Source organism: Petromyzon marinus (assembly GCF_048934315.1).
Source record: "Petromyzon marinus isolate PM22_M1 ecotype Great Lakes invasive population chromosome 67 unlocalized genomic scaffold, UKy_Petmar_22M1.pri1.0 chr67_unloc.4, whole genome shotgun sequence".
NCBI classification, from domain to species: Eukaryota; Metazoa; Chordata; class Hyperoartia; order Petromyzontiformes; family Petromyzontidae; genus Petromyzon; species Petromyzon marinus.
The window spans coordinates 595029-617259 of NW_027422594.1; the positions used below are offsets into that span (position 1 = coordinate 595029).

The 22231-nt window shown below is 53.3% G+C and overlaps 1 protein-coding gene across 1 annotated transcript; it reads right to left on the reverse strand.

The window, feature by feature from the left end:
* Positions 1-2043: 2043 nt before the first annotated feature.
* On the reverse strand, positions 2044-20406 carry LOC116956802 (dynactin subunit 3). Its single transcript, XM_076058011.1, has 7 exons — positions 20229-20406; positions 15467-15551; positions 12916-13002; positions 11463-11546; positions 8661-8719; positions 7779-7838; positions 2044-3417 (listed from the first exon to the last, which is right to left on the reverse strand). Exons 1-7 carry the CDS (start codon positions 20313-20315, stop codon positions 3328-3330), a joined length of 552 nt encoding a protein of 183 aa, XP_075914126.1. The 5' UTR covers positions 20316-20406; the 3' UTR covers positions 2044-3327.
* Positions 20407-22231: the final 1825 nt, after the last annotated feature.

Genomic DNA, 22231 nt, shown 5'->3' on the forward strand with positions numbered 1-22231 from the left:
GGGTGGGCGGGGTCTAAGATTGAGGGGCGGGACCACCGACCCCCCCCACCCCCCCAAACCCCCTCCAACCACGCCCAACCCACCGCCACCCAAATCAGCCACCTAAACCACCCCTAATGCATGGGAGGGGCTAGTGGATAAGGCTCGTGGATGAGTGGGAGTGGCTATTGGATACTGGGCGGGGCTAGTTGATGAGAGTGGCTATTGGCTACTGGGCGGGGCTAGTGGGTGAGTGGGAGTGGCTATTGGATACTGGGTGGGGCTAGTGGATGAGTGGGAGTGACTATTGGCTACTGGGTGGGGCTAGTGGATGAGTGGGAGTGACTATTGGATACTGGGTGGGGCTAGTTGATGAGAGTAACTGGGTACTGGGTGGGCTAGTGGATGAGTGGGAGTGACTATTGGTTACTGGGTGGGGCTAGTGGATGAGTGGGAGTGGCTATTGGTTACTGCGTGGGGCTAGTGGGTGAGTGGGCGTGACTATTGGCTACTGGGTGGGGCTAGTGGGTGAGTGGGAGTGGCTATTGGCTACTGGGTGGGGCTAGTGGATGAGTGGGAGTGACTATTGGTTACTGCGTGGGGCTAGTGGGTGAGTGGGAGTGGCTATTGGCTACTGGGCGGAGCTAGTGGATGAGCAGGAGTGGCTATTGGCTACTGGGCGGAGCTAGTGGATGAGCAGGAGTGGCTATTGGTTACTGGGTGGGTCTAGTGGATGAGTGGGAGTGACTATTGATTAATGCGTGGGGCTAGTGGGTGAGTGGGAGTGACTATTGGTTACTGCGTGGGGCTAGTGGGTGAATGGGAGTGGCTATTGGCTACTGGGCGGAGCTAGTGGATGAGCAAGAGTGACTATTGGCTACTGGGTGGGGCTAGTGGATGAGTGGGCATGACTATTGGCTACTGGGCGGAGCTAGTGGATGAGCAGGAGTGGCTATTGGCTACTGGGCAGAGCTAGTGGATGAGCAGGAGTGACTATTGGCTACTGGGTGGGGCTAGTGGATGAGTGGGCGTGACTATTGGCTACTGGGCGGAGCTAGTGGATGAGCAGGAGTGGCTAATGGTTACTGGGCATGGTTCATGGATATTCTTTGGGTCTTTTGGGAAAGTCACGTAGATAGGTTGAAAGAAAACAACAAAAAACATTTTTTTGTTTTTTTCGGTAAAGTCACGTATAAATAAGAGATAATAAAATAACATAACATACGACGTTTCGGTTGCAACACAAGCAGCCATCATCAGGTACAGAAGAGCTAAATTTACGAGACAGGAAACACATAACCCCAGATGTATATACAGACACCCAAGTAGGGGGGAACTAACACAGATACAACAGGGGACACAGAGAGAGAATCACATCAAACAAACAGGGTTTAGCAAAATTTGGAAACCATATAAAGCAACACAGACGGTCGGTCAAAACACAAATAACGCATAGTCTGGTTGATTACGCTATTTCAAAGATTGCTAAATTGTAAGTATGAAATTAAAAATACAGACCGCGCACACACACATAGACATCCAAGTCGAGCGAACCAGCACATAGACACGCACACAGTGAAGTCGCCTTAAATAGGCAGAGAAGGTAAGGCTGAGAGACAATGGGAAAATTTAGCATGAAGTATGCATGGAGCAAAGTGGGGGCGCCAGCAGCACACACTCGGAAACACCAAGGCCCACACACAGGCAGAGGACAGCACAGAGACACAAACCCAAGCCAAGACACAAAGGCAGATACACAAGCGGAGACAACACAAAGACACAACAAAAACAACTACGACGTTTCGATCACAACGCAACTACAGGCGATCGTCATCGGGATACGAATCCCTGCAGTCGGCCAACGCCTTCAGCGAAGGCTCGTCAAACGCGGCGTGCGAAACCTGCAGCCAGCCCCGGAGAACGTTCCAGCGCCGCGACCAGCACGGGACAGGCGCAAGGAGATCCTCGCCGACTCGAAACCGCGCCAGGGGCGTCGCCGGACGTCCGCTATCGACCCCGGCGCCCGTCCCGCTCGCGCACCCGTAACGAACGAGGGGGCAGATCGCGCCTCATCGCCATCGGCCTTTTATTTGATAAATACGGAGCGCAGGCCACGCGTTCGACTCCTCGCCCGAGCTCGGCGGACTTGGCCCGACCCAAATCGTCGTAATCGATCGATCGCCGGGGGCGGCGGGGCGGCAGGGCCGTAAAGCACGGCGGCGACCGGGGGTTCGACTCCCAACCCCGGGGCGAGCTTTCCATGGATCGGGATCACCGTTGGTACGGGGCTATTTCAGTACAACACAATGGACAAGCAAGTACAAGATCACGTGGCTCGCAGATTGTACGTCGATTCCCACCTCCCCCCCCCAGCCGCCACCACCACCACCACTTTGCACAAGCGTGGTCATCACATCGACGCCTCTGCATAAGGAACGAAAACAGGCGGAGGGCTTCTCCACAAATGTGGCTGTCGCCTGATAAAGCTGGTGGTTGTAATGACTGGCGAAACGTCACGATACTCAAGACTGTAAACGTTGTGGCTCTCCAACACACAACCGGTTAGTGCTGTGCTAGTGACGAATTGGCCGCGTTCTGCTCACGTGACAAACCCCCTTGCTAACAACAGCCAATTCGTAAGGTTTGTCACGTAAATAGAACATGCCAATTCGAGACTAGTACAGCTCCCACAACACAAACCCGGTTAGTGCTGTGCTAGTGACGAATTGGCCGCGTTCTGTTCACGTGACAAACCCCCTTACTAATTGGCTGTGTCGGGTGGTGGCGGCTTTAACGACACAACATTTATATATTCACGCGATCGAACCCAAATAAAACACCAGTATCATGAGCTTATATTGGAGTTTGTAGGTTCTGCCAGTGGGGTTGGCGGGGGGGGGAGTGTGGAGTGTAATGAGTGTGAGCGATTGCTACCGTGCGGGGCACCCCCAGTGGCAGCTGTCTCTGCGCAGAACAAGACGAGCAGGCGTTCGTCTGCCAGTAAGGGGGGGGGGGGGGGGGGGATGTTGGCGGGTGACGTTGCCATGCGGCAGACGACCCAAGTTCGAAGGACGGCGAACACCTTGAACCGGTCCGGGGCCTCCCCTAGGTCGACTCGGTCCGAAGTGAGTACCCGGTGCGGCGCGCGTTGGGGCACGGCTTGGCCGCGTGCGGCGCGAAAGAAGTCCCAACGGAAGTAGCCGGGGGCCACACGGGCAGGGGCGTGGTGGGGGGGCACCTTTGCCTGCGTCTCTGCGTGCCGTGCGCGTGTGCCGTGTGTCCGCGTGCGTGTGCAGAGTGCCGTGGGTGGGTGCTCGGTCGGGCGACGCCACGGGTTCTCGGCCCTCGTCAGTCGAGCACCCTGCGGGCGCCTCGCGCCACCTCGACGCGCGTCAGCTCCTCGTCCCACTGCACAAACTGACGCGACAGCAGCAGCAGCTGCTCCGTGGTGGGGGGGGGGGGGGGGCGGGGGTGTGTGGGGGGCAGCAAAGGGCAGCAACGGTTGTAGCACGGGTGGCAAGTGGACAGTATAGGAGTGGCATGTAGACAGTAGTGGTACGTGGACAGTATAGTAGTGGTACGTGGACAGTATAGGAGTGGCATGTGGACAGTATAGGAGTGGCATGTGGACAGTATAGGAGTGGCAAGTGGACAGTATAGGAGTGGCATGGGGACAGTATAGGAGTGGCAAGTGGACAGTATAGGAGTGGCATGTGGACAGTATAGGAGTGACATGTGGACAGTATAGGAGTGGCAAGTGGACAGTATAGGGGTGGCATGTGGACAGTATAGGAGTGGCAAGTGGACAGTATAAGAGTGGCATGTGGACAGTATAGGAGTGGCAAGTGGACAGTATAGGAGTGGCATGTGGACAGTATAGGAGTGGCAAGTGGACAGTATAGGAGTGGCAAGTGGACAGTATAGGAGTGGCAAGTGGACAGTATAGAAGTGGCAAGTGGACAGTATAGGAGTGGCATGTGGACAGTATAGGAGTAATATGTGGACAGTATAGGAGTGGCAAGTGGACAGTATAGGAGTGGCATGTGGACAGTATAGGAGTGGCAAGTGGACAGTATAGGAGTGGCAAGTGGACAGTATAGGAGTGGCAAGTGGACAGTATAGGAGTGGCAAGTGGACAGTATAGGAGTGGCAAGTGGACAGTATAGGACTGGCAAGTGGACAGTATAGGAGTGGCAAGTGGACAGTATAGGAGTGGCATGTGGACAGTATAGGAGTGGCAAGTGGACAGTATAGGAGTGGCATGGGGACAGTATAGGAGTGGCATGGGGACAGTATAGGAGTGGCATGGGGACAGTATAGGAGTAATATGTGGACAGTATAGGAGTGGCAAGTGGACAGTATAGGAGTGGCAAGTGGACAGTATAGGAGTGGCATGTGGACAGTATAGGAGTGGCAAGTGGACAGTATTGGAGTGGCAAGTGGACAGTATAGGAGTGGCATGTGGACAGTATAGGACTGGCAAGTGGACAGTATAGGAGTGGCAAGTGGACAGTATAGGACTGGCAAGTGGACAGTATAGGAGTGGCAAGTGGACAGTATAGGAGTGGCAAGTGGACAGTATAGGAGTGGCAAGTGGACAGTATAGGAGTGGCAAGTGGACAGTATAGGAGTGGCAAGTGGACAGTATAGGAGTGGCATGTGGACAGTATAGGAGTGGCAAGTGGACAGTATAGGAGTGGCATGTGGACAGTATAGGAGTGGCATGTGGACAGTATAGGAGTGGCAAGTGGACAGTATAGGACTGGCAAGTGGACAGTATAGGACTGGCAAGTGGACAGTATAGGAGTGGCAAGTGGACAGTATAGGAGTGGCAAGTGGACAGTATAGGAGTGGCAAGTGGACAGTATAGGAGTGGCAAGTGGACAGTATAGGAGTGGGAAGTGGACAGTATAGGAGTGGCATGTGGACAGTATAGGAGTGGCAAGTGGACAGTATAGGAGTGGCAAGTGGACAGTATAGGAGTGGCAAGTGGACAGTATAGGAGTGGCAAGTGGACAGTATAGGAGTGGGAAGTGGACAGTATAGGAGTGGCATGTGGACAGTATAGGAGTGGCAAGTGGACAGTATAGGAGTGGCAAGTGGACAGTATAGGAGTGGCATGTGGACAGTATAGGAGTGGCAAGTGGACAGTATAGGAGTGGCATGTGGACAGTATAGGAGTGGCATGTGGACAGTATAGGAGTGGCAAGTGGACAGTATAGGACTGGCAAGTGGACAGTATAGGACTGGCAAGTGGACAGTATAGGAGTGGCAAGTGGACAGTATAGGAGTGGCAAGTGGACAGTATAGGAGTGGCAAGTGGACAGTATAGGAGTGGCAAGTGGACAGTATAGGAGTGGGAAGTGGACAGTATAGGAGTGGCATGTGGACAGTATAGGAGTGGCAAGTGGACAGTATAGGAGTGGCAAGTGGACAGTATAGGAGTGGCAAGTGGACAGTATAGGAGTGGCAAGTGGACAGTATAGGAGTGGGAAGTGGACAGTATAGGAGTGGCATGTGGACAGTATAGGAGTGGCAAGTGGACAGTATAGGAGTGGCAAGTGGACAGTATAGGAGTGGCAAGTGGACAGTATAGGAGTGGCAAGTGGACAGTATTGGAGTGGCAAGTGGACAGTATAGGAGTGGCAAGTGGACAGTATAGGAGTGGCAAGTGGACAGTATAGGAGTGGCAAGTGGACAGTATAGGAGTGGCAAGTGGACAGTATAGGAGTGGCATGTGGACAGTATAGGAGTGGCAAGTGGACAGTATTGGAGTGGCGTGTTTGCAGTATTGGAGTGGCAAGTGGACAGTATAGGAGTGGCAAGTGGACAGTATAGGAGTGGCAAGTGGACAGTATAGGAGTGGCGTGTTTGCAGTATTGGAGTGGCAAGTGGACAGTATAGGAGTGGCAAGTGGACAGTATAGGAGTGGCAAGTGGACAGTATAGGAGTGGCGTGTTTGCAGTATTGGAGTGGCAAGTGGACAGTATAGGAGTGGCATGTGGACAGTATAGGAGTGGCATGTGGACAGTATAGGAGTGGCAAGTGGACAGTATAGGAGTGGCAAGTGGACAGTATAGGAGTGGCATGTGGACAGTATAGGAGTGGCATGTGGACAGTATAGGAGTGGCAAGTGGACAGTATAGGAGTGGCAAGTGGACAGCATAGGAGTGGCATGTGGACAGTATAGGAGTGGCAAGTGGACAGTATAGGAGTGGCAAGTGGACAGTATAGGAGTGGCAAGTGGACAGTATAGGAGTGGCAAGTGGACAGTATAGGAGTGGCATGTGGACAGTATAGGAGTGGCAAGTGGACAGTATAGGAGTGGCAAGTGGACAGTATAGGAGTGGCAAGTGGACAGTATAGGAGTGGCAAGTGGACAGTATAGGAGTGGCAAGTGGACAGTATAGGAGTGGCAAGTGGACAGTATTGGAGTGGCAAGTGGACAGTATAGGAGTGGCAAGTGGACAGTGTAGGAGTGGCGTGTTTGCAGTATTGGAGTGGCAAGTGGACAGTATAGGAGTGGCAAGTGGACAGTATAGGAGTGGCAAGTGGACAGTATAGGAGTGGCAAGTGGACAGTATAGGAGTGGCAAGTGGACAGTATAGGAGTGGCAAGTGGACAGTATAGGAGTGGCAAGTGGACAGTGTAGGAGTGGCAAGTGGACAGTATAGGAGTGGCAAGTGGACAGTATAGGAGTGGCAAGTGGACAGTGTAGGAGTGGCAAGTGGACAGTGTAGGAGTGGCGTGTTTGCAGTATAGGAGTGGCGTGTTTGCAGTATTGGAGTGGCATGCGGGCAGCACGCGGGGGTCACAACGGGGCGGTGGGGAGAGGTAGCACAGGCGGTGGAACGGGGGATCAGGGTTGCAAAGGCAGGGCCAGCAGAGGCGGAGGGGGAAGTGACGGAGATGGGGTTACGGCAGCCACAAGGGGGATTGTCGGGGAAGCGAGTGCATCGGCGATTGGGTGAAATCGTTCATCATCTACCACGGGTAGGGGCCACTGCTATATAACCACAGCTCTTTCCAGGAGGGGTCCCTGTCAGGTTGTCGTGGGGGGGGGGGGGCGATGATTGCCGCTCGTAGCGCGATCCAAATTGAGTGACGATTCGGCGGCACGCTTATTACGTAAATTTGGCACGTGGCAGCCAGCCGCCGCTCTTGCGAACGGCGTCACGGGGATTCTTTTGACGTCACGCCCTCCCGCGGGGGGGGGGGGGGGGGGGTAGGTCGGGGGGGTGATGGGGAACAAACGAACTGGGTAACGGGGGGGGGGGGGGGGGTTCATGACTACCGGCGGAACGTCACGGCCACTCGAATAGTCAATGTTGTGAGTTTACTACACTATACACTACACTATACACTACATTATACATACACACCACACTACACTATACACTACTATACACTACACTATACACTACTATACACTACATTATACATACACACCACACTACACTATACACTACACTATACACTGCACTATACACTGCACTACACACTGCACTATACACTACACGCTATACACTACACACCACACTACACTACACACCACACTACACTATACACTACACTATACACTACACTATACACTACACGCTATACACTACACTATCCACTGCACTACACACTGCACTACAGACTACACTACACTATACACTACACTAAAATTGTAAATGTTGGAGTGGGGCTTGGTGAGTGGCTCGGTGAGTGGGTGGCAGGGGGAGCGTGAGTGAATGCACCCCTCCGGAATGGCGCCTGTTGTTGTTTCTGCTGTTGTTGTTTCTGTTGTTGTTTACCGTCCGGTTGTATTCCTCCACCAGCGTCTTCACCTCATTCTCCACCGCCGCACACTCGTCCTGCAAGGGCAAAGATCCCCCGTGCAGCCTTAACACACTGCTGGGGCAAGTGCTGTCAGCGAGTAGCGTCGCCTATGAAGGCTACCGGCACTGCGGCACACGAGGGAGTTGGGCAAACACGCGTGATGCTGAATCTAAATGTGGAGGGGGAAACCGGGAGGACCCGGAGAAAAATCCGCGCGGACCACGGGGAGAACGCCCCAAATGCAGAGGCATCGTCAGGTAAGCCAACGTCCTCCTGTATACCAGGCGAGGTAGTCAACATCTCATAGCCACCGTGATGATGATGAGAGAGAGAGACACGTGGAAATTCCAATGATACAGGCGTCAGGGTCGGGATCGAACCCACGACCTCCTGTAGACCAGGCGAGGTAGTTAACATCTCATAGCCACCATGATGATGATAAGAGAGAGAGACGCAGACTCCAAATATACAGCAGCAGCAGCAGGCATCGTCAGGGTCGAGATCGAACCCACGACCTCCTGTAGACCAGGCGAGGTAGTTAACATCGCCTAGCCACCGTGATGATGAGAGAGAGAGATGCGGACTCCACAAATACAGCAGCAGACATCGTCAGGGTCGGGATGGAACCCACGACCTCCTGTAGACCAGGCGAGGTAGTCAACATCTCCTAGCCACCGTGATGATGATGATGAGAGAGAGAGAGACGCGGACTCGACATAAACAGCAGCAGGCATCGTCAGGGTCGGGATCGAACCCACGAACAACCGTACACCACATCACACGCACAAACTCTCCTCCCAAAAGGGAGCCCCTCCACCGCCCTTCCACCGCCATTCCCACGCCGCCTGCCCACTCACCTGCTGACGCACGTGGACCTGGGTGAGCGCCTGCAGCTGCCCCGAGTAGCCAGGGATCGCTGCACGACAGACGGACACGCGCACACAACCACGGGGGTTTTCGCCGGGCACGCACGCACACATACACACACACACACGCACACACGCACGCACACACACACGCACACACACACGCACGCACACACACGCACGCACGCACGCACACACACACGCACACACACATATGCACGCACACACACACGCACACACACACGCACGCACACACACGCACGCACGCACGCACACACACATATGCACGCACACACACACACGCACACACACACGCACGCACGGCACCCATCCTCGCGTTCGGAGCGCGACGACGGGAATTTCTTTCAACCGCCGCGGTGAAGCAGCTTTCACGGTTAATGCACAACCGCAGCAGCAGCAGCTGGAGCAGCAGTAGCAGCTGGAGCAGCAGCAGCAGTAGTAGTAGTAGCAGTAGCAGCAGCAGTAGCAGCAGCAGTAGCAGCAGCTGGAGCAGCAGTAGCAGCAGCAGTAGTAGCAGCAGCTGGAGCAGCAGCAGTAGCAGCAGCAGCAGTAGCAGCAGCAGCAGCTGTAGCAGCAGCAGCTGTAGCAGCAGTAGCAGCAGCAGCAGCTGGAGCAGCAGCAGTAGCAGCAGCAGCTGTAGCAGCAGTAGCAGCAGCAGCTGTAGCAACAGTAGCAGCAGCAGCAGCAGCTGAAGCAGCAGCAGCAGTAGCAGCAGCTGGAGCAGCAGCAGCAGTAGATGGAGCAGCAGCAGCAGTAGCAGCAGCGGCGGCAGCTTCAGCTTCAGCGGCGGCGGCGGCATTAACCGGGTCACGCCGCTGGGATTCGAACCGTGAGCCACCTTCAGCGAGCGGGGAATCCGCGCTGCCGCTGGTCCGGTGCTGGCGGCCACAACGCCCCCAAGCAAGCGAGCGGCGTGACTCAAACCTCTTCCAATCGAAGGCGTTCTCGCCCTCGTGAAACCGCCCAACCTGAAGATTCGGTTCCCTTCTTCACCCGGTTTTATTATTTAACCTCGCCTGCGTTTTTGCCCTGGCCAAATCTTGCAACCACAAGCTGGCCTACTTCCCGTCGTCCAATCAATCCCCAATTCCGTTGCACGCGCACTCAGAACCGGCGGCAATGCATTGCCTGTGCCGACATCGGCATCAATTCACCGATGAACTGCCTCCTTTCAGGCGATCACAATTTCTGCACGGACGGCTCATTCACTACGAGCGGGTGGGTGGCCACCAGCACCCGCGCCCCCCCGAGCGCCTTCCGTCTCCCCAGTGGCGATGTTTACACACCGCACCGGGTACTCGTTTGAGGCCGAGTCGACCCAGGGGGAGGCCCGGGTTACCGGTTCAGATGACAATCGTCACCGGCGGTGTCGGTGGCCGTGAGCGGGAATCGAACCCGGGTCGCCGGGTTCGTAGCGCGGCGCTAACCCTGCGTGACGCTTCCGCGTGCGAGGGTCACGCAACGGATGCGACGTCAGAGCTTACTTGCCGCGCGAAAAATAAAACGCATCATGTGAGCTCCCCCTCCCCAATATAACGTTTGCATGGTGCACAGTCCTGCATGTCGGGGAGTACGCTCAACGTTTTGAACAGACGCACGCAATCACAGCTTTGCTTGCCTTTTATACGCATGTACGTGGAGGTCGATATATTTGCGCGTAGGTCAAAACCGCTGCGTGTCTCGGGCTCCGCTGAAGTACCTCCCGAGCGCGAGTGAAACAACGTTGTTCATAAAACCGTTCTGTGTGGTTCTATTCGGCGAAGTGACGTAGGTAAAAACAAATAAAAACAACAAAAATCCTCACGACGTTTCGGCCGCAACACAAGCGGCCTTCATCAGGTGAAGGGACCGGACTGTCCGGAGGGCAGCGCTGGAGTGAAACAGAGCCAAGCTCAGACCGCGACCTTTAAAGCTGCGTGAGAGTAATTAAGGTGCTAATTGTTTAAAAAAAAAAAAGACTAAACTTTTTTTTTAAGGGGTTGAATTGTAATTAGAATGAACGAAAAAAAAAAGCGACGTTAATGAATTTTTTGATTTAAAGCTTTCGTGACTGCAGTAATTCATATTTTTAGCTCTTTCGGCAAAGTCACGTTGAAGGGAAACAATAAAATAATAAAATATACATATAAAACAATAAAAATTCTCATCACCTGATGACGACCGTTTGTGTTATGGTCGAAACGTCGTGAGAATTTTTTTATTGTTTTATATATATTTTATTACTTTATTGTTTCCCTTCAACGTGACTTTACCGAAAGAGCTAAAAATATGACGTTAATTAACTTAATGGTCTCCGGGGAGGGGACGCTCATACCGTTGCCGGATGATTCCGGATGTGAACGCCGTACGGTGAGCGTTTTTGCTGTCGTTTTAAAAAAAAACCTCGCTGGAATCTGAAACATCTCAAGAACAACGAAAGACAGAACCCCATCGACGGTTCCCGCTGTCACTTCAACTGCCGTACAACGCGTTGTTGCAACGTTGCAACGTCGAAGGGTTTACCGAGTGACACCAGGCACACAAAACGTGTTCCTCGCGGTAGATATTTGGCCGGCCTCGAAATGAAAGCTAGCCCGGGATTTTCTGATTTTTTTCTCGCTCTCTCTCTCTCTCTCTCCCTCTCCGGTTGTTTGTGGCCTAAGAAAGCGAACTGTGTAGCAAAAGTCAGCTCTTCCTACCTCGTCGGGAAGCACCCTCTAGCTAATGCTTAGACACGCAGATTAAGGGCTTCATTTACAACGGAAGATAATGATCACGTGCACGGCGAGCCACCTTGCAGGGACTGGCTCTCCAGCAGAGGAATCAGCTGCTCCACCTCCTCCAGCAGCCCCGCCTGGGTCTTTAACGTCGACTCTCCTGCACACGCGCGCACACGCGCATGCACGCGGACACACACGCGGACACACACACACACGCACACACACACACGCACACACACACACACGGACACACACGCACACACACACACACGCACACACACACACACGCACACACACACACACACGCGCAGGCAGGCAGGCACAACAAAGATAAAGATCCCCCATGTAACCATCTTGCCCCAGCCGACATCATTGATATGCGTGCGTGTCTCCGTGTGCGTGTCTCCGTGTGCGTGTCTGTGTGTGCGTGTCTGTGTGTGCGTGTCTGTGTGTGCGTGTCTGCGTGTGCGTGTCTGCGTGTGCGTGTCTCCGTGTGCGTGTCTCCGTGTGTGTCTCCGTGTCTCCGTGTGCGCGTCTCCGTGTGCGTGTCTCCGTGTGCGTGTCTGCGTGTCTCCGTGTGCGTGTCTGCGTGTCTCCGTGTGCGTGTCTGCGTGTGCGTGTCTCCGTGTGCGTGTCTGCGTGTGCGTGTCTCCGTGTGCGTGTCTGCGTCTGTGTGTGCGTGTCTGCGTGTCCCCGTGTGCGTGTCTCCGTGTGCGTGTCTCCGTGTGCGTGTCTCCGTGTGCGTGTCTGCGTGTGCGTGTCCCCATGTGCGTGTCTCCATGTGCGTGTCTGCGTCTGCGTGTCTCCGTGTGCGTGTCTCCGTGTGCGTGTCTCCGTGTGCGTGTCTGCGTCTGCGTGTCTCCGTGTGCGTGTCTCCGTGTGCGTGTCTCCGTGTGCGTGTCTCCGTGTGCGTGTCTGCGTGTCTCCGTGTGCGTGTCTGCGTGTGCGTGTCTGCGTGTGCATGTCTCCGTGTGCGTGTCTGCGTGTCTGCGTGTGCGTGTCTGCGTGTGCGTGTCTGCGTGTGCGTGTCTCCGTGTGCGTGTCTGCGTGTGCGTGTCTGTGTGTGCGTGTCTCCGTGTGCGTGTCTGCGTGTCTCCGTGTGCGTGTCTCCGTGTGCGTGTCTCCGTGTGCGTGTCTGCGTGTGCGTGTCTGCGTGTCTCCACGTGTGCGTGTCTCCACGTGTGCGTGTCTGCGTGTGCATGTCTCCGTGTGCGTGTCTCTGTGTGCGTGTCTGCGTGTGCGTGTCTCCGTGTGCGTGTCTGTGTGTGCGTGTCTCTGTGTGCGTGTCTCCACGTGTGCGTGTCTGCGTGTGCATGTCTCCGTGTGCGTGTCTCCGTGTGCGTGTCTCCGTGTGCGTGTCTCCGTGTGCGTGTCTGTGTGTGCGTGTCTCTGTGTGCGTGTCTCCGTGTGCGTGTCTCCGTGTGCGTGTCTGTGTGTGCGTGTCTCTGTGTGCGTGTCTCCGTGTGCGTGTCTCCGTGTGCGTGTCTGCGTGTCTCCACGTGTCTGCGTCTCCGCAAGTGTGGCACCCGAGAAGACGATCTGGAGTTTGACGGAGTCAGGAACCGCAGGAGACGGGGACTGCCCAGGCTCCAGCACCCGCAGCAACTCATCCACTGACACACACGTGACACACACGTGACACACACGTGACGCACACGTGACACACACGTGACACACACACGTGACGCACACGTGACGCACACGTGACGCACACGTGACACACACACGGAAAGCATGGCACACAACGCATGTAAATGTCACACGTGGCGGCAAGCATGACACACACACGTGACACACACGTGACACACACACACACACGTGACACACACGTGACACACACGTGATGCACACACGGAAAGCATGGCACACAACGCATGTAAATGTCACACGTGGCGGCAAGCATGACACACACACACACGTGACACACACACACACGTGACACACACACGTGACACACACACACACGTTACACACACACAGCAAGCATGACACACACGTGACACACACACGGCAAGTATGACACACACACACACACGTGACACACACACACGTGACATACACACGGCAAGTATGACACACACACACGTTACACACACACACACACGTGACACACACAAGGCAAGAATAACACGCACAAGATAGACGCGGCAAGTATGACACACACACACGTGACACACACACACAGCAAGTATGACACACACACACGTGACATACACACGGCAAGTATGACACACACACGTTACACACACAGCAAGTGTGACACACACACACACACACGTTACACACACACACACAGCAAGTATGACACACACACACGCTACACACACACACGGCAAGCATGACACACACACGTTACACACACACGGCAAGTATGACACACACACACGTTACACACACACGGCAAGTATGACACACACACATCACACACACATTACACACACACACCCACACAGCAAGTATGACACACACGTTACACACACACGGCAAGTATGACACACACACATCACACACACGTTACACACACACACACAGCAAGTATGACACACACACGTTACACACACACGTGACACACACACACGGCAAGAATAACACGCACAAGATAGACGCGGCAAGTATGACACACACACACGTCACACACACACACACACAACAAGCATGCCACACACAAACGTTACACACTTACACACACAGCAAGTATGACACACACACACGTTACACACACGTTACACACAGCAAGCATGACACACACACACATCACACACATGTTACACACACGTTACACACAGCAAGCATGACACACACATACGTTACACACACACACACACAGCAAGTATGACACACACACACGTTACACACACACACACAGCAAGTATGACACACACACGTTACACACACACACAGCAAGCATGACACACACACGCACACACGTTACACACACACACGTTACACACACATACACACGGCAAGCATGCCACACACACGTTACACACACACACATGACACACACACGGCAAGTATGACACACACACATTACACACACACACGGCAAGCATGACACACACACACGTTACACACACACACACAGCAAGTATGACACACATGTTACACACACACACAGCAAGAATGACACACAAACGACACGCACAAGACAGACACGTCAAGCATGACACACACACACGTTACACACACACAAGCATGCCACACACACACACGTTACACACACACACACACGTTACACACACACACGTTACACACACACACAGCAAGTATGACACACACACACGTTACACACACACACATTACACACACACACAGCAAGTATGACACACACACACGTTACACACACACACAGCAAGCATGACACACACACACACGTTACACACACACACAGCAAGCATGACACACACGTTACACACACACACACGTTACACACACACACATACGTTACATACACACACACACACGTTACACACACACACGTTACACACACACACGTCACACACACACACGGCAAGCATGACACACACACACACGTTACACACACGTTACACACACACGTTACACACACACGTTACACACACACACACGTTACACACACACACACGTTACACACACACACACGTTACACACACACACACACACGTTCCACACACACGGACACACGTTACACACACACACACGTTCCACACACACACACACACACGTTACACACACACACACGTTACACACACACGGACACACGTTACACACACACACACGTTACACACACACGTTACACACACACACGTTACACACACACACACGTTACACACACACACACGTTACACACACACACGTTACACACACACACGTTACACACACACACGTTACACACACACACACGTTACACACACACACACACGTTACACACACACACGCACACAACAAGAGCGGTGCGGTGAAAGGCATCAACCCCGCGCGCACGCGCGCGGGGTTGATGCCCGGGCTTCGAACCCAGCATTTAAGCGGTTCCCCTCCTCCGACGCGGCCATCCTTACAAACCCCCCCCACCGCCCCCTCCCCAGCGGCGTCCCTCACGTTTCTTGAAGAGGGCCCTCACACGCTCCCTCTTGCCCGCCGCCGCGTCCAACGTCGCCTGAATCTTCGTCAGGGCATCGATGCACTGCGCATAGAAAGGGGAGGAGGAGGAGGAGGGACAAAAACACCGCCGTTCGTGCCCCCCCCGCCCCCCCCCGCGACGTGAACGGTGGGCGCGAGCACGACCCCCCCCTCGCGACGGACCGAGCCGGTGACGTCTGCGTGCTCCGCCCCGGCCCGCTGGAGGCCCCGGGCCGCCCAACGAGCGGCTCAAGACGTGAGGGCCGCTAGCGCCGACAGGCAGGCTGAACCCGGCCGCGCCGACCCGCTCCTCCACGCGCATAGCCGCGCGAGCGCCCAAACGGTGCCCGGATTATCCCCCGGTGGCTACCGATGCCCCAGCGGGGGTCTGGGATGCTACTTGCCGCCAATAAACCGCGGCTTGAATCGCGGGCAAATGAGATCTTCTCTCAAAACCGCTCTAGGGGAGGAGTTGTACACCACCACCACCACCACCTCCACCACCACCCCGCCGCCCCGGCTGCCACCGCTATTCATTGGCGTGAAGTCAAATGAAATGTTTCGCCCCGGGTGACCGCTGCAAAGTATCACCTGTGTTTTGATTTTTAGCGCACAGATTTTCAAGGTGCATTGAAGAATTTGGTGCTCCGACTGAATGCTCCTGTTGTTTGTGGAGTGACTCATGCAGCCAGCTATGGCTCTAGGGTTTGGTGTTGCGCGTTGTTTACGTAGTTTACTGTAAAAGAATTCGGTCGCAGTCCCTGCGATCACTGTTACGTTGCAATTATTGCTTTATTTTTGGGGGGATTTCGAAAACTTTTTTTTTGGTTTGGACGCGTTTTGTTTTTGTCGTAGTACGGCGTTAAGACTGATGGCCTTAATCTAAGTTTTATTGTGGTTGTTGTTGTTGTTTGACTTTGCATCCCACTGGGATTTTTTGCACACAGTGTTGGTGGTGTACGGTGCTAATATTTTGCTGTTTTTTTCCCCCATGGATTTTCTGTTTGCACAGTCACACACAAAGTCACTTAAAGATGTTTTTCTTGTTCGTATTTGTGTTTTTTTGTTTGTTGCGGTTGCACCCGATTCAAGGGCCGAATGGCTCACAGGGCTATGCCAAAATAAATAAACGGAAAAAAAATAAACACAAAGTAGCTATAATCTTAGTTCTTTCGGTAAAGTCACGTTGAAGGGAAACAATAAAATAATAAAATATATATAAAACAATACAAAATTCTCACGACGTTTCGACCATAACACAAACGGTCGTCATCAGGTGTGTCGGTTTGCATTAATGTATTTATTTTTAAACGGTGTTTTATTTATTTATAAAAAACGTCAGCGACGCGCGCAGCGATTTGGCAGTTTATTTAGAAGGACTAGTCCATCTATGTTCTGAAAAGAGGAGGGGGGAGACATAGATGGACTCGTCCTTCTAAATAAACTGCCAAATCGCTGCGCGTGGCGCTGACGTTTTTCATAAATAAATAAATAAACACGCCGTTTAAAAATAAATAAATGTATGCAAACCGACACACCTGATGACGACCGTTTGTGTTATTTGCGAAACGTCGTGAGAATTTTGTATTGTTTTATATATTTTTTATATTATTTTATTGTTTCCCTTCAACGTGACTTTACCGAAAGAACTAAGAATATGAATTACTGCAGTCACGAAAGCTTTAAATCAAAGAAAGTAGCTAGATATGCCAGGAGGCACCACCCCTCCCCACCCCCGCACTTTCAAGGGCCCCGCGCTAAATGCTTTCAACCTATCAATTCCGGTTCATCGATTCTGCACTTGCCCTCATACTGCAGTACTACACTGTGCATTTAACGTTAGTGACTTGTCGTATTATTTGGGCTGTATGGCAAATGAAAAAATACAATTACTTTACCATGCAAGTAAAGAAAAATATGCGCGTGTTTTAATATTGATGTGTTTTTTTTTTTTATGTGGGGCCCCTTTAAAACAACAGTGTTAAAACAACAATATTGTTTTTCTACATAGGTCACTTTACCGAAAAACACAATGAGTAATTTTATGCAGTCACGAAAGCTTTAATACTTTACTAATGTGCTACGGGCCCCGCACGAGCTTCATCCGGCACTGGTGGTGCCCAGGTACCCACAACAACAGACTGCGACCGCCACTAAGTGGCGGTGAAGCCACCACGACGCCTGTACCAGCCTAGGTGCACTCTTGAGGCCACGCAAAGTGTCGAAGGGCTCGCTGCTGGCAGGAGGAGGTCACGGGACAGACCCAGCAAATGCCACGGGTCGGCTGACTGAGATGACCGGTAGATGCACCACCAGCTGTACCCCCCCTACTGTGCCAGGCTAGGTGCAACAGGTCACGGGACAGACCCAGCAGGTGCCATGGGTCGGCCGACTGAGATGACCGGTAGATGCACCACCAGCTGTAACCCCCTACTGTGCCAGGCTAGGTGCAGGAAGAGGTCACGGGACAGACCCAGCAGGTGCCATGGGTTGGCTGACTGAGATGACCGGTAGATGCACCACCAGCTGTACCCCCTACTGTGCCAACTCGCTGCGTTTTAGCCGCCCGGTGCTCCGCTCGTTGTTGTGAGCGTCGCTCCTCTGCCCTCCGCTGTTGTTGCTGGCGGGGCAACTGCATCCCAACTGCCCTGATAGCAGCGTCCTTCACGCAACATTCACCACCACTATCATCATTACCAAAGGCAAATCTCCCCCGTGTAGCCTCTAACAGGCTGTAGGGGCAAGTGCTGTTAGCGAGCAGCACCTGTGAAGGCTACCGGCACTGTGGCACACGAGGGGGTGGGTTTGCCAGCACCACGCCCGACCGCCTTTGTCTCCCCAGTGACGATGCTTACTACACACCGCACCAGGTACTCATTTGAGGCTGAGTCGACCTAGGGTAGGCCCAGGACCGGTTCAGATAATCGTCACCGGTGGCGTTGGCCGTGAGCAGGAATCAAACTCGGTAAACGCTCGATGCGCAGCGTAGCGCTAACCACTACACTACCACCACCCACTCACATTACCCCTATCAGCAAAGACTCCTGCTGCAATCATGTCGTTACTGATGATGCTATTGATCGTCACAATGCTGTTGATGATGCTATTGATCGTCACAATGCTGTTGATGATGCTATTGATCATCACAATGCTGTTGATGATGCTATTGATCGTCACAATGCTGTTGATGATGCTATTGATCGTCACAATGCTGTTGATGATCCTACTGATCATCACAATGCTGTTGATGATGCTATTGATCGTCACAATGCTGTTGATGCTATTGATTATCACAATGCTGTTGATGATGCTATTGATCATCACAATGCTGTTGATGATGCTATTGATCATCACAATGCTGTTGATGATGCTATTGATCATCACAATGCTGTTGACGATGCTATTGATCATCACAATGCTGTTGATGATGCTATTGATCATCACAATGCTGTTGATGTTATTGATCATCACAATGCTGTTGACGATGCTATTGATCATCACAATGCTGTTGATGCTGTTGATCATCACAATGCTGTTGATGATGCTGTTGATCATCACAATGCTGTTGATGATGCTATTGATCATCACAATGCTGTTGATGCTATTGATCATCACAATGCTGTTGATGATGCTATTGATCATCACAATGCTGTTGATGATGCTATTGATCGTCACAATGCTGTTGATGACGATGCTATTGATCATCACAATGCTGTTGACAACGATGCTGTCGAAACAACAAACAGTTCTACGTTTCATATTCTTGGTTCTTTCGGTAAAGTTACGTAGAAGGGAAATAATAAAACAATACAAATATAAAACAATACAATTCTCACGACTGTTGCAGTCGAAACAGTCGTGATAATTTGAAGTAACTTTTTTCAAATTTTCTTGTTGTGGTTTTCACACCTGATGATGATTGCTTGTGTTGTAGTCGAAACGTCGTGAGAATTGTATTGTTTTATATTTTTATTATTATTTTATTGTTTCCCTTCTACGTGGTGACTTTACCGAAAGAACCAAGAATATGAATCCCTGCAGTCACGAAAGCTTTAAATCAAACGTTCTACGTTTACTTTGTAAGAGACACACCGGGAACCCACCCCTTCCCACGCCTGATCCCCCTACAGGGACCGAGGCACCGGGCGCGGCAAAGCGAGTCAGGCAAGCGAGTAGGCTCCGAGCCGAGCTAGGCCTCGACAGGGGTTTTAACCCGAAGCCTTTGCTGCTTTGGGCGGGTGGCAGCGGCACCTGGAGGCGTTTGGCGGGCGGCCACCGCAGAGATGCTGTCTAAACAAGAAAGAGTTGTACGTTTATTGGGAAGAAACACCCCCGGAACCGCCCCCCCCGTCCCCCCCCCATGTCTACCCGATCTACAGGGACCGAGGCACCGGGCGCGGCAAAGCGAGTCAGGCAAGCGAGTAGGCTCCGAGCCGAGCTAGGCCTTGACAGGGGTTTTAACCCGAAGCCTTTGCTGCTTTGGGCGGGTGGCAGCGGCACCTGGAGGCGTTTGGCGGGCGGCCACCGCAGAGATGCTGTCTAAACAAGAAAGAGTTCTACGTTTATTGTGAAGAGACACCCCCGGAACATGCCCCCCCCCCATGTCTACCCGATCTACAGGGACCGAGGCACCGGGCGCGGCAGAGCGAGCCAGGCAAGCGAGCAGGCTCCGAGCCGAGCTAGGCCTCGGCCGGGGTTTTAACACGAAGCCGGAGCAGCGTTGCGGGGATTGCAGCGGCACCTGGAGGCGTTTGGCGGGCGGGCGGCCACCGCAGAGGGCGCGCTCCAGCGCCTCGATTCTCGCCTCCATCTCGGAGATATCGGCCATGGCGCGCACGAAGACAACACAGACACACAGACAGACACACAGACGCCTCAGGAGCAGGGTGGGGCTAGGCGGGGTGGGAGGGCTAGGCGGGATGGGAGGGGCTTGGCTGGATGGGGAGGGGCTTGGCTGGATGGGGAGGGGCTAAACGGGGTGGGAGTGGTTGGGAGGGGAGGGGGCGGGGTGGGGGGGGCTAGAAGTGGGGGAGGGGATGGGAGGGGCTGAGCAGAGGGAGGGCGGGGGACTGGACGGGGGAGGGGGCGGGGTGGGGGAGGGGCTGGTCGGGGGGAGGGGCTAAGCGGGGGAGGGGTTGGGCAGGGTGGCAGGGGCTGTGCTGGGCGGGTGTTGGGCGGAGTGGGGAGGGGCTTGGGGCAAGAGGGGGAGGGGCTAGGGAGTAGAGCCGCCATGTTGGTAAGGGGTTAGCGACCATTAGGATTTCTCCCGTAGCCGGCCCCGATTTAAAACAACAACAACAACAACAAAAACTCAACGAGTGTGGCTTTGAAAGAACTATACAACGTATAACATTGGCGACGTTTCGGCCAATGGCCCATTTTTTTAAAAGCACGTATCGGAGCGAGAGTGAGAGGCAGGGGTTGAGCGCGGCCATGTTGGTAAGGGGGGGGGGTGCTGGACGCTTGTGGCTGAGCCGTAAGAGCCCGGCTATCCGGGGGTGGTGTCGTTACCTTCGAAACATTTGCCGCACGTGGTGATGATTGATGATGATGATCAGGCCACTTTCGCTGTGCTATCATTTGTGGCAAGGTCGCTTCTAATACAGTAAGTTAGCTAAACAAACTTACACTTAAATTTTGATTAAAAGCTTTCGTGACTGCAGGGATTCATAATCTTGGTTCTTTCGGTAAAGTCACCACCACGTTAGAAGGGAAAACAATAAAATAATAAAATATAAAACAATACAATTCTCACGACGTTTCGACTGCAACACAAGCAATCATCATCAGGTGTGAAAACCACAATAAGAAAATTTGAAAAAAGTGTCCGAAACGTCGTGAGAATTTTATTGTGTTATTTTATTTTATCAATTTATTATTTTATTCTCATTCTACGTGGCGGTGACTTTACCGAAAGAACCAAAGAAGATGAATCCTTGCAGTCACAAAAGCTTTAAGTCGAAATTTAAAGAGCTTTGTAGCTCATCGGGATTTTCTACTGCGGTGACGTCACGTAAACACAGAACCCCGCGATTCGATTCCCTGATCGATTCATAAAAAACACCAGCAGCGGTTCTCATTGCCGCTGGAGCGACGGATTCGATTCCACTACGACTCCCGGAATCGATCCTCGCCGGGCCCACGCCCACGCGAGTGACGTGGCGTCGATTCCTGCCCACCAGGAAGCGGGGCCGCGAATGGTGTTTAGTTGGAATCGGATTCGCGTGGAATCGATTCCGTGGAGACTTAACCCAGGGTGTTACGGGTCTCAGAGTCTCCGTGTCCCCGTGTCTCCGTGTCTCAGTGTCTCAGGGTCCCTGTGTCTCAGGGTCTCAGGGTCCCCGTGTCTCAGTATCTCAGTGTCTCAGGGTCTCAGGGTCCCTGTGTCTCAGTGTCTCAGGGTCCCCGTGTCTCAGGGTCCCCGTGTCTCAGTGTCCCTGTGTCTCAGTGTCTCAGGGTCCCCGTGTCTCAGGGTCTCAGGGGTCCCGTGTCTCAGTGTCTCAGTGTCTCCCAGTGTCCCCGTGTCTCAGTGTCCCCGTGTCTCTCAGTGTCCCCGTGTCTCCCACTGTCCCCGTGTCCCCGAGTCTCCGTGTCCCCGTGTCTCAGTGTCTCCGTGTCCCCGTGTCTCCGTGTCTCCGTGTCTCAGTGTCCCCGTGTCTCAGTGTCCCCGTGTCCCCGAGTCTCCGTGTCCCCGTGTCTCCGTGTCCCCGTGTCTCAGTGTCCCCGTGTCTCCCAGTGTCTCAG